The sequence below is a fragment of the Chrysochloris asiatica genome, unplaced genomic scaffold (assembly GCF_000296735.1).
Source record: "Chrysochloris asiatica unplaced genomic scaffold, ChrAsi1.0 scaffold00258, whole genome shotgun sequence".
In the NCBI taxonomy this organism is placed as follows: Eukaryota; Metazoa; Chordata; class Mammalia; order Afrosoricida; family Chrysochloridae; genus Chrysochloris; species Chrysochloris asiatica.
In genome coordinates this window covers 1805463-1818815 of record NW_006408776.1, presented here as the reverse complement: position 1 = coordinate 1818815, position 13353 = coordinate 1805463, and the positions used below count along the sequence as shown (strand labels likewise).

The 13353-nt window shown below is 41.9% G+C and overlaps 1 protein-coding gene across 1 annotated transcript in view; it reads right to left on the bottom strand.

Annotated features, from left to right (window-relative positions):
* SVIL (supervillin) overlaps window positions 1-13353 on the bottom strand; it is a 192879-nt gene that overhangs the window by 146939 nt on the left and 32587 nt on the right. Inside the window, exons 12-14 of the mRNA XM_006874040.1 lie at window positions 12210-12453; window positions 11156-11732; window positions 9914-10142 (exon numbers count right to left, since the gene is read on the bottom strand). Coding sequence (XP_006874102.1) covers window positions 9914-10142; window positions 11156-11732; window positions 12210-12453 — 1050 coding nt within the window. The remainder of the gene's footprint in view (window positions 1-9913; window positions 10143-11155; window positions 11733-12209; window positions 12454-13353) is intronic.

Here is a 13353-nt window from a genome sequence, read left to right as displayed (position 1 = left end):
CACATCAAGTATCAATCCTACCCCTTCTGTATACAGGGTTGATAGGGGCAGGCAACTTATAGACATAGGTTCCTAAAACTGGGGTGCTATAAATGCACGTAAAGTGACTAGCTTAAAAGTTTTCAAGAGGGAGTTTAGTTTCAAGACTGTCCGGGGAAGGTAGAACCCCCAGTGAATAGCTCTCATCTTGTATGAATGGGTCATTGTTACCATGACTAATTGTGACAGTCACAACTGTAAAGGTAGAAGTTCTGTAACAAAAAGGGGGGAGTAGTTAATCTTGTAGTCCAGACACAGAAAACCCCAGGACCATCAAGAGAAAACAGCACGAGCAGAATGTGGGACCCTATCCAGAGAAGCAGCAACACCAGAGATGAAGGCAGAGATGGGGACATGGAGAGAAGGAGCAGCTGAGGACTCTAGACTCATGGAAAGAGAAAGGCTGTGTGGTGGCAGCCAGGAGGCAGGCTTGCAGAATGTGCCCTTTGGTGATGAAAATTATTATACATGCCTGAGTGTTTTTGTGTATATCAAAAACAAAAACAAAAAAACACCCCATACAAACATACATAGAATGTATAGAAGCAAATACTGTTGAATGACGATGCATGGAGGAGATTGTAATCACTGCAATGAAACTATGGTGTAAAGCTGATGTTCTCCCATGTAAGCTATCACTCAATTCATGATTAAAAACTTAAGAAAAAAGATTGTTTCTCTTCCTCTACTCTAAACTGTTCTTTTCACCACATGAATGTAAGTCTTTCCTATCTATCTTCTTACTTCAGAAACTATTCTCTACAAACACATTTTTTTAAAGTTATTGCTTCAACTTTCCACAAGGAAAAGCTAGGTATAAAAAAAGAATCTAATTACTTGAGATTTTTATCTAACCTATTTTACATTGACTATTCTGGGACTTGATATAAAGTTGCTTGATAGCATAATCAGTGCAAAGTTATTGTGGCTAAGCGGAGAAGGCTTCAGCTAACTGTATTATAGTGAATGAAATGAACAAAACACAGGAAAGATAAAAGGCATGGGACAATGCTAATCAGGAAACTCATGTAAGCGGATGCTAAAACAATTTAAAGATGAAAAGCCCAAATGCACTGCCATTGAGTCAATTCTAACTCGTAGCGGCTGTAAATTTTTACGGGAACAGAAAACCTGATTTTTTTTCCATAGAGCAGCTGGTGAGTTTGCACTGTCAAACTTGTGATTAACAGTCTAGTGCTTACTCTACTGTACCACCAGGCTCCTACACTGACAGATTAAGAAGAAGGAAAAATTAGATTTCCTTCGTGCCAAGTCTGATGAGCCGCCGTATCTGAGACATGGTGAATACACAGCTCTGATGGTGCCATGGGTTAAGCATTGGGCTGCGAATCAAAAGGTCAGTGGTTCAAACTCAGCAGTCACTCTGTGAAAAGATTTACAGAACCCTATGGGGCAGTTCTACTCTCTTCTGCAGGGTTGCAACGGGTTAGAATTGACTTGATGGCAGTGATTTTTTTTGGTGAATGCATTAAAAAAAAAAAAAAAAACACCAAAAAATAGTGTTTTTTGCTGCTGTTTTTGTATTATAGCAGAACATATGTAACCAAACACTTGCCATGTGAACCATTTTGAGGAGTACAATTCATCAACATAAATCACACCCACCATGTTGTACAGTCAATATTTACGTCCTTTCATCAGCCTACACAGAACATGGGGAGCATAGTGGCTCCATAGGATAAGCAGTGGACTGCGAACCACAAGGTTGGAGGCTTAAGCCCACCAGCTGCTCCATGGGAGGAAGATGAGGCTTTATGCTCCCACAAAAATTTAAAGCCTTGGAAACCCTATATAGATTTGCTATGGTTGGAAGTGACTTGAAGGTGCTTAAGAAAAACAGCAAACCTGGATTGTATGATACTGAACTCTGAAAACCACAAGGACTAGTTCATGTACTTTAAAACTAAATCTAAACTGCTTTAAATGTTTCAATCTGCATTTCAGGCTACATCATGACTGAGATTATGTCTTCTCCAATTCATCTGAAAGAGTCAGTCTTATCCTAATATGAAAAAGAGAATCTAATAAGATGAAATAGTTAAACAAAACAATGAGTGAGTGTATAATGCATGGGAGTTTTCGAAGGTTTCAAAGAGTCTATCACTGAGACTTTAAAAAAGCACAAGCAAGCCAGTACTTTCATATCCAAATGAAGTAATTCCAATTTGTCATCCTGTGACTATAGGTACTTGTGTCTCACTGCAAACTGGTCTCAACACGAGTTTTTCTCACTTCACCTTTGACCTAGACTAGTGGCCAATCCTCAGGATCATCACAATTTTATTAAGATGAGATTCTCCAAATGATTTCAGAGATTTAAAATGAAATCAAATGCACCCTTATGAGTCTCAGTTAGTAAAAAGAATGAGCCATAGTCTCCAACCTCCTCTGCCATTGAGTCGATGCCGACCCCATAGCACCAAGCAAACCTTTGGGTTTCCAAGACTGTTTAACTAAGTCTTTATGGGAGCAGACGGCCTCATCTGTCTCCCTTGGAACAGCTGACCTTGTAGTTAACGGTCCAGTGCCTAACCACCAAAGAGCTTTTCAAATAGCAGCTTCCAAATACTTAAGGTAATGACAATACCATCTAAATAATCTTATGTTTTCCTAGGTGATGATGAGGAATCAAAAACTGATTAAGAAAAAGCAAATTGTGGAATCCAATATAATTGTACAGCCCACCTTATACTCTGCTGGACTCTAGTTGTGGTGCTGGGCTGCAAAGTCGGTTTGAACTGCAAGATCAGTGGTTCAAGCTCACCAGATATTCCTCGGAAACCCTATACAGGGTCGCTGTGGGTCGGAACCAACTCGACGGCACTTAACAACAACAAAACAACTAAACTAAAAGGTTGATGGTTCCACCTAGTAGCACCTGATGGTCTGATTCTACAAACATTAAAACCAAAAAACCAAACCCAATCAGGATGATATAGTGACCCTATATAGCAACTCTACAGGACTCGTGTATCACAAAGTAGAACTTCCTCATATTGTATCCGAGGCTGTAAATCCTTACAGAAGCATACCGCCACATCTTCCTCTCTCAGAGTACCTGGTAGGTTCAAACCACTTAAATTCCAGTTAGCAGTGGAGCTGCTTTAAACGCTGCACCACCAAGTCTCCTTCCATGAAAATTACAGCCAAGAAAACCCCCAGAAACCAGTCTACTCTGTCATTCGTGAGTCAGAACCTACTCAATGGCAGTTTTTTTTTGTGTGTGTGTTTTTAAAATATTCTGTTGATCTTCACAACAACTTTCAAGAAACTGGACTTTGTTGTTCCCAATCTTATAAACCAGAAACTTGAGTCCATGCAGGTGAAGAAATGTGCTGACAAGCCTCCACTCAAGAGGGAGAAGTGGGGAAATGTGGTTCCAGCCTAGATATGCCTCGCCTCCCAGGTCAGGGGCCCTTTTCAGGCAGTAGTCTGCTAACCAACACATTATTGTTTCTGGAATCATGGACTATTCTGGCTTTCATAAAAAAATGATTCCCTCACAACAAATATTTATTGAATACCCATCCACTTCCAGGATGGCCTTCAAAGAATTCCTCCAGTCCCAGGATCTGAACTCTTTGCTATTGGATGGCCTACCACAGTCATCATCATCAATTTCCAAAGATGACAGAGGAAACCAGACGGACATGGAAGAAACAGTGTTTCCAATGCCCACAGGGTACTTGGACTTAGCCCTACCCGGCACGGTATATAGGATGACTTGCTTTAAAATAACACACACTCACACTAAAATCTACTGTTGCTGTCCCTTGTGATTTCCTACTTGTTTAACAAGCTGAGGAGGGTGGGAGATCATTCCAGATATGCTCCCTCCTCCTGCAATATCACAACCGTCCCATCTCACTGCAGACTGCGATGTGGTGGGAAGCGCTGGCAGCTACAAGTCTGGTCCCGCAGGTGATCGAATTCACTGTCTGTGCAACTCAAACAGCGGTCAGCGCTTTCCCCCCTAGCCGAGCCTGAGGGCTATTTGCAGGACCTGTGACTGTAGAGGACCTAGGCATACGCTTAGTCCACAGAGTGGCATTGCTTTGGTCTATTAACCTCAAGGTCTGGCTGGGAGCCACCAGGAACACGTGCTTGCCAATCTGTCCTGGGAAACTTCAACTTCCCTTTCCACAGCTGACGTTTCCTCAGCAGGCCATACTGGCCTGAGGGGACGGCTTCAGCTACACTCATCTGAGAGTCTTGCTTGATTAAAACAAGTTCTTCAGATTCTTGGCAATCAGGGATGGGTCCAGTATGTGACAGGCAAACTGTTGTTGTTGTTAAGTACCGTGGAGTTGGCTCCGACTCATAGTGACCCTGCACAGGGTTTCCAAGGCTATAAATCTTTATGGGGACAGAACGTCTCATCTTTCTTCCGTGGAACTGCTGGTAGTTTCGAACTGCTGATCTTGAGGTTGGCAGCCCAATTTGTAACCACTATGCTACCAGAGCTCCAGGCAAACTAGATGCTCCTAATCCCAATTGTTTTGTTTTGAAACAATGTCTCCTCATCACAAGAGAACCACAAGAACCGCAGGGATTTCAGTCGGGCTGACAAGTACCCATGTGAGCCTAGATCAGATCTTGCTCTTGGTGATTTGTGGGCTAGAGGAGTGAACTATATATAATCTTTTTAAATGTCGGAATGTAGTAGGGATCAGAAGGGGAGGTTGGTTACAGGCGTTATGGAGTCCCTGAGTGGTACAAATATGGAGTCCCTGAGTGGTACAAACAGTTAACTGAAAGGATGGAGGTTCAAGCCCAACCTTTTGAGTTTGAGGTACTCAAAAAGTACGAAGAAGAAAAGGTTGGTGATTTACTTCCAAACTATCAGTCACTGAAAATCCAATGGAGCACAGTGTACTTTAGTATTCAGGGGTTGACAGGAATGAAATTCAATGGCAACTGGTTAAGAGAATTATATATAACTCTAGCCCTAATTTGGGGGAGTCCTGGTGTGGTGCTGTAGGATAAGCACTGGACCACAAGGTTAGTTTGAACTGCAAAGTGGGTTATTCAGACCCACCAGCGGCTTCTTAAGGAGCTCTGGTAGCGTAGTGGTTACGAATCGGGCTGCGAACCTTAAGGTCAGCGGTTCGAAACTACCAGCCACTCTGAGGGAGAAAGATGAGGCTTTCTACTCCCATAAAGATTTACAGCCTCGGAAACCCTGTACAGGGTTGCTATGGGTCGGAACCGACTCGACAGCACTTAACAACAACAACAAAGATTTACAGCCTCGGAAACCCTGTACAGGGTCGCTATGGGTCGGAACCGACTCGACAGCACTTAACAACAACAACAAAGATTTACAGCCTCGGACATCCTGTGCAGGGTCGCTATGGGTCGGAACCGACTCCACGGCACAGAACCACCATGGTTTCTTGGAAATCCTATGCAGGATTTCTATAAGTCAGAACTACCTCTACAACACCTAACAAAAGCCTTAAATTTAGAGTGCGGTGGCTCTGTACGAAAAGCAATGGTACTAACAGCAATGTCCCTAATTTGTACACTAATCTGGGCCCTCTGATGGCTGAAACATCCCACTCCAAGGTAAGAGGCTCAGGTTTTCTGGCAAACACAAGGACACGGCCTCAGTTTGGGGGACAACGCAGAACAGTGATAGAGGGGCACCCATGAAGCCCACAGGAACACTATGGGAACCCGCCCCCCTGAGAGGGAAAATTCTTCAGGTGACCAGGGCAGGAGTGTGACCAATTGTTCACCTCTCTAGGGAGTTTAACTAAGCCCATATGCCACCAGCTTCTCATTTCAGTATTCCTCCTGTCTTTTCAGAGCCCTTCTCCCCCAGATGGGAAAGCTCAGATGCAGTTCTTTCAGCAACCGTAGACATCATGTTTATGAAAGTCCAGGGCACTTTTTAAGAAAGGTCAAAAGTTTCATTCATCCCTAAACAGCATGAAAAGGACTCCACTCACATCGTTTTTCAAAGAGGTTCCCAAACAAAGGACAATTTAAACAGTAGATTATGTCCTCATTTTTATGCTGGTTACAATTCAAAACTTGATATTTTAGATGTGAGAAAGGATGAAAACAGAACAGAAATGTTTGGGTATTTGTCCTCAAACATCAACCATAAACTTAAAAAAAAAAAAAACAAAAAGGAGTGTGTTGAGGATTTCCTGAAATTTTCTAGTTACTGCAATTTTTAGTCTTAGTTTTACCCATCTACAAGACAACTCGTTTAAGGTAACAGCACCACCTTAGACAAGCTGTCTCGAGAACTAAGTGAGATGCTACAGGTGAAAACGACAGTGCTCAGTCAGCGGGACACAAGTGCCGCCCAAGACTGAGCCAGATGCTCTGAGGCTTGCAACCCCTTCGGGATTTGTGCCTACGTGAGATTTTGCTCTTGGTGATCTGGGGACTGGAGGAGTGGACTCTATGCCTTTTAAACAGAGAAGAAATCAAAGATGAGAAAAGAAGGGTATGGGAATTGCCCAGCTATTCAGAAGAAATGAAGAAAATCTCAAATTATACTTCTTGGTGTCTGGCATTTGAAAACGGGTAACCAGTGAGCCCACTGACAGCAAATGTCAACTGAGAAAAATGATGTGGGATAAAGGTAGACACTTTCTAACTATGCTGTTCAGCTAGAATGTTCTCTTATAATTTCCTTCTAGTTAGAAAAATACGTGGGCAATAGTCCAGGGTAGAGGAGTCGAGAGACCAGTCCCAGGCATCATTTCTCTTCACCAGGTAACCCTAGTGACCACTGGACCTGCAGACATTAAGCTCTTTCTTTTAAATTGAGAGGCCTTGGGCGGTGCAACTGGTTAAGCACTTGGCTATTAACCCAAAGCTTGGAGGTTCAAGCTTAGCCAGAGATGTGTGGGAAGAAAAGTCTGATGGTCCATTTCCGAAAAAATCAGTCACTGAAAACTCTGTGGAGCACAGTTCTACTCTGACACAAAGGGTTTGGTCAAATGAGGTTGTTAAAGTTAAGGTGTTCTATCTGGCACATTCAGCTCCAAATCAAAACATTGGTAGTTTGAAACCTACTTAGCTGCTCTGCTCTGCAGATACCACTCCTGGTGACGTGCTCCCATAAAGGTGACAGACAAGAAAATCCTCTGGGGACAGATCTACTCTTCATGACACATGAATTGCTATGAGTTGAAACTTACTTGAAAGCACTGAACGCTAACAGAGGTAGTCAGAATAAGGTTTAAAAGTTTGATGGTTTTGTATGTCACTTCAAAAAAAGGAACGTAAAGCCCAAATATATGAACAACATTCCTATCTTAAATAGGTCAAGCTGCACGGTTTTAGTATGATAACAGGGAGGGGTTAGAGCCTCATTTAGGAGGAAGCTATTAAAGATGTAGTTTAAAAGCTATTAAAGACGTTATATTCAGCAAAGTACAAATAAAAATCCTATCAAGGTGAGATAAAGGAAGATCACTGGCAATATATTTTGCTGAGTACAATTTATTACAAATATGCTGCTAAATAAAGTGCCCCTCACCCTTTTTTTTGGGAATCCTGGCACGGTGCTGTAGGATAAGCACTAGACTGCTAACCACAACCTTGGTGGTTCAAATCCACCAGCCGCTCCTTAGAAGCCCTATATGGGGTTGCTATGAATTAGAACCAACTTGAGGGCACTAAATAACAACAGTATCCATCTTTAAAACTTAACTCAATAAAATTGAATATTGAAAAAGATTCCTTATTCTCTGGCTTCTAAGCACAATGGGGTCAGGGTCAGGAAGCTCTTTGGGATGGTGGTGAGCCAGGGGCCTCTCTTGCCAGAATGTCTACATGAACACACATTCTGTTTTGGATACACTGGTAGGCCATTCACAGAAACCACACTGCCATCCTTGAACTCCTTCAAGAGCCACAAACCTCTATAGTAGGTTCTCATTTTAAAAATGAGAATTTTATACTAGAATTCAAAGTGCTTTCAGAAAGACAAAGGTAAAACTAACATGTGTTTTAGAAACAGACAAGTAAATGAAGAATTATGGCACAGTGGATGGACACAGAACATCTTCATCAAAAATGACAAGTTCCAACAAACAGAGAGTATCTTTAAAAGTCTGCAGAAGAAGAGAGCGTATTCCTAATTCCCACTGAAATTCGACCCTCAAATAATTTCTGATGTAAAAATATATTTGTTATTAATTTCCCTAACTGTTCTCTCTTCCTTCTCTTATAACCAGATGTCAATATTCAGCTCTTTGGGATCAAATTCAAATGGAGCCAGGTTTTTGCAAATGAAGACTTTAAACTGAAATAAGTCAAAGTGTTTGCCCAGTTCAAGACACCACTGCCTTATTTAGTTTTTGCCCTCCATCCACGCTTCCTCAGATGACTGCTGTTGGTAACCTGGAAGTGATTCTCACTCAGAGCGATCCCGTGTGTTATAGACTAGAATCACCCCATAGGGTTCTCTTGTTTGTAATCTTTATAGAAACAGATCACCAGGTCATTCTCCTGCAGAGCTCCGGGTGTGTTCAAACTGCCAGACTTCTGATTAGCAGCTAAGAGAGTAACCATTTCATCGGCAGGGCTAGGAGGTCTAAATTACTATGAATTGAAAATCAAGAGAGACTACAGGAAAAACAGGAGTTCTGGTGTGGCACTGAGGGTTAATGCGCGAGAATGCAAAGCTGTTTGAACTGCAAGGTCTGCAAAGTTGGCGCTTCAAGCTCACCAGCTGCTCCTCGGAAAGCCTATACAGGGTCGCTGTGGGTCGGAACTGACTTGATTGGCACTTAACAACAACAAAAACAACAGTAACAATACAACTTAACGATCTTATTCATTTATCAGTGGGGGAAATAATGTTGCATCTATCTAATCTTTTATCCAGAATGTCCAAAAAAAGCTTGCCTTTAGAAAGACAGAATGAAGAGTGAAGAAGTTTCATCATAGTTTGATAAATCGTCATGGGCAGTTTGAGATATATCTAGGAAAAATAAGATTGGTCTGTGAGTAACAAACCAATAAAACTTCTGGATGATGGCAGGTATAAGAAAAGGTTCAGGTTGGCAGAAGCGTAAGAAACAGACGGAGGAAATACTTTGCAGGTCAGACAGGGAAATTAACTTGACCTCTCTTCACCCAGAATTCCTATCACTATTCCATTGTTTGCTGCTTCATTCAAACGTGGCTCAAGGTTAACAAGGAAAAACATCCTGATAATGTTGAACTCCTATTCACTATATTGCTTCCATTTAAATCCACCCTCTCTAACCAACATCATTCTTTTGAATGAAAAAAAAAAAACGGTTATTTAATGCTCAAATACAATCTTTCATAGTTATTACCTGATGGAAAATTTCTAAATGCAATTCAGAAAAGTCATCCATTTTACTTTCCATAAAAGAAGCAAAACTTGGATTCAGATGCCTTAGATTTGTATTTTAAATGAGAATAGAAATCCATTTATATGGACCATCACCATCAGCTGGTACACTCAATAGGAAGCTACGTGTATCTGAAAAGCTCTAAGATATCAGTTCCCATACCCAAATAGTTAAGAGAATAGTTTATATAAAAAACAAAGAGAACTGCAAACAAATGTAGCGAGGACAAGTAAGTTTCTGCTTATTTCCTCATTAGAGTCTAGAACTGGCTCTCCACCAACATGACCAACCAGGCACTGGGGTGGATGCGGTTCACTAACAATTGTCTGTAATTCCCCGAAGAATGTTTGGAGAACAGCAGAGTCCCCCTTGTAAATTTCAGATTTCATCACTTTGCCCATCACGTAGATTTAGAAAATAAAAACAAACACACAAAACAACTCTAAGCACCTTTTCCACCCCCACTACAGCTCATTTTCAATCCTAGCATCTCTGTTTACCTTTCTTTAATTGACATGGTTTTGCTGGGGGAGTCAAGGATGGCCAGACCCTCCATCATCGGTGATTTGATCTCTCCGGCAGCAAACATGGCACATGGATTCTTACAGGGCTTCTCTTGTTCCTGTTCTGTGGAGTCGGGCTGCTTACAGGACACCAGGTTTGTGGTTGGAGCAACAAGTTTCCCAGCAGCTGTGCCTGTCTGCTCAAAAGCAGGCTCCCAAAGCTCCGCTGCGGAACAGGAAAGGAGTAACATGAGCACCTACTCCTCCAGTGAACATTCTTGTAGCTTTTTAACCCCCAGTAGGCAAGCATTCTGGCACTGCAGGGTAAATCACTGGACCGAAAGATCAGTTTGAGCTGCAAGATAAGTGGTTCAAACTCACCAGCAGCTCCTTGGAAACCCTATCCGGGATCGCTAAGAATCGAAACCGAGTTGGCGGCGCCACTAACAACAATGACAAGTCAAGAACTTGGAGTTCAATCCGTGGGTATATAGGAGAGGTTATCCAATCTATTTGCACTGATGAAAATCTCTAACACTGTGAGGAAGCCAAATTTCTCTGTGGGTTACTTCTCACAGCATATCATGATAATTGTTTTTTTTACTGTGCAAAACACAGGAAGTTAGCTTTAAATGTAAACTATGGAATGTTTCTACCCACCCCTCCTAAAAAACAACAGAACTTTCACATTTCAAATACACTAGACTTACACTCCAAAACCCTGATTATAACTTGCACAGTATCATTTTAAGTCAGTTAGAAAGAGGATTAAAGTCTCATGCAGTTTAGTTTGTCTGCAAAAAGAAAAAACAACAACAACAACAATAAAACGGGTGTAGAAAGTGTCTATAAGCCCAGAAATACAGTTTCAAGCCCTTATTCCCTGCATTTGCCCAAGTCCTGAGCTTTTTGGATCATCAGTGTATCAAAAGAGACAACAAAGGTGTTAGAGAAGGGAATGTCATCCAAGTGATCAAAACATTTTTTAAGATGTAGAAAGAATGGCAGGTATTTCAGTGGAAAAATGGATGAATCCATTAAAGTCAAAAGAAAGGGGGAGAGAAATCTCGAGGCACATTTGCTTCACACTGTACTTTTTAATCAGTAATGGTCACAAACTGTCTTTTCAACTTAGCTGGAAACCAACACACATGCGCGCCCACACACAACCTAGCAAGAAGCTGCTGAAAACTGAGCTGGGTTTCGAACATTGTAAGAGCAAGTTGTGATTTACTTTACCTCTTAGAGAAAGCCTGCGTGTTGTGACATTCTCCATCTCCACCTTCTCCTCAAAGGACTGCCTGTCTTTCAAGTCCTGGCTCCCCTGTACAGGGCTTTTAGCAGTGGAAAATTCCTTCAGCTCATCACCAAGACGGGCCAGGGGAGCATTCACTAGGTCTGTGCTTCCTCTTCTTGGAACAGCATATTTTGGATCTTTATGGCTGTCTACCTCTCTGACTCTACTAAGAATGGGGTGGGATGGCTCTGCTTCCTCAAAGGACTCATACTTTTTAGACCAACTGTTTCTATTGGCCAAGACTTGCTTGCTTTCGGTCTCTCCAAATTCTCTCAACGTTCCTTTGTCCCCGCTGTCCTCTCCTGAAGGCTGCCATGCTGGTGACTTTAGGATGCCTCTTACTGGAGGGTCTGCATGCTCTACTGAACAAGGGAACTTAGAGTCAGTGGTATTTGTACTGTCATCAACAGATGGCTTTGCCCGAAGATCCCCGGCGTACATTGGCATGATGGTCGATGCCACTGTGGACACAGAAGTGTTGACAGTAGGTGCGAAAGGAATGAGTTTTCCACTTTGAACCTGGGAAAGGGGAGGGCACAGTTAAGTACAAAGATGACTGAACAACACTGTCTCCCTTGTTCTAGTTTGGAGACAGACAGACTGACATCCTGCCTTTGGTACAGCTTCATCGCTTGTTCTAGTATGCAGACAGACAGACTGACATCCTGCCTTTGGTACAGCTTCATCACTTATCTTCATTGGAAACCCTTCCTGGACACAGTTCTATAATGCTCCTCACTACAAACCACATTGTGGGTCTCTCCAAAATGGACCCACTTCAGATGATTTCAGCGAATAAATTACGAAAGCAAGAACAGAGACGCATACGTGGCATGGTGCTCTTTCAAGGGAATTACATTATTACCAAATCACCTACAGGCAAGCCCAGTGTCCGGGTAAATTGCCTGAATTCTGTCATTATTAACTTGAGAGTTAGCCAGAGCTCCTAGATTTTAAGGACATCAAAGCATTGGACTCAGATGGTTGAATACCCACCTGCTCCACCTCTCCAAGTGTGACGGGCTGCGTTTGGTAGCGAGCATTCATTCTCCTCTGTCTTATGTCTATTCTGTTTCGGGTAGAAATAGCTTTTGACACAGGCTGCGCCAGTTTGTTAAACAAGGCCAACTTCTCTGCGAGGCTGAGAGTGGAGGAGTCAGGTTCACCTTGTTCAACAGAATCTTTGCCCTCATTTGCCTGGTCCCTAGCTAATGCCTTTTGGTGAGCAGATGCCTGTAATCTGAAAGTAACACAAAGTCAGCAGCACAGAAAGAAACAAGATCCCATCGCTAACTTTCTATATTAATACTTTGTTAAAAGTACCAGAGCAACAGTTTTTAAAAGGGCTGATTTTTCCCTTCAGAAATTTAAGTCAGGTGTCTGAAGTTGTTTACCTATTAAACAAGACGTTGAGTCGGAGAATAAACTTGGGACACCAGCTCTATCAATTCCACAAAGAGCAGATGTTTAGCTCTGAATTCTAAGAAATGGGTTTCCTAGTTAAGAAATTGAAGCAATTCACTTACTCAGAGAGGCTGTATTGTTAGTTTAGCTAAAAGGAATCCTAAGGCATAATTTAAGGTATGTTTTATAAGGGGGTCTTCTCCTTTTAAATAGGAAACAACACAGTCATTTTATCAACATCATCATCTAGAACACAGGGTTCTGATTTTCACTTGCTAAATATGAGTGGTTTCATTGAAAAAACAAAACAAAACAAAAAACTTTTGCTCCTTTAGCATTTTCTCTCGTAGGTATCTCTGAGATTTCTGGTTTGTACCTAAACTGGAAATTCCCAGTTTAAGTTTGGAAGAAATTCCCAGTTTAAAATGGAAGAAAATTTCAGGTGATTATAAAGTCCTACAACTTCCAGGTAGAGAAGTTTATATGGTCTAGTTATATTAGTTTATATGGTCTTTCAGAATCGTGAAAGGTTTTCAACACACTACTACTAACAGCCTGGGTAAAGCCAGCTCGTTAATCCATTGTATATGAGTAAGAAGTGAATTCTGCCTTGAAACCAATTAAAGGCCAAGTCACAAGTTGTTTCAGACAAAAAGCAGATCCAGGTATAAAAAGAGGAGGACAAGGAAAGCAATGTGAGCTTCAGAGTCTGTCTTAAGGTGCTGCGAACTGGAAG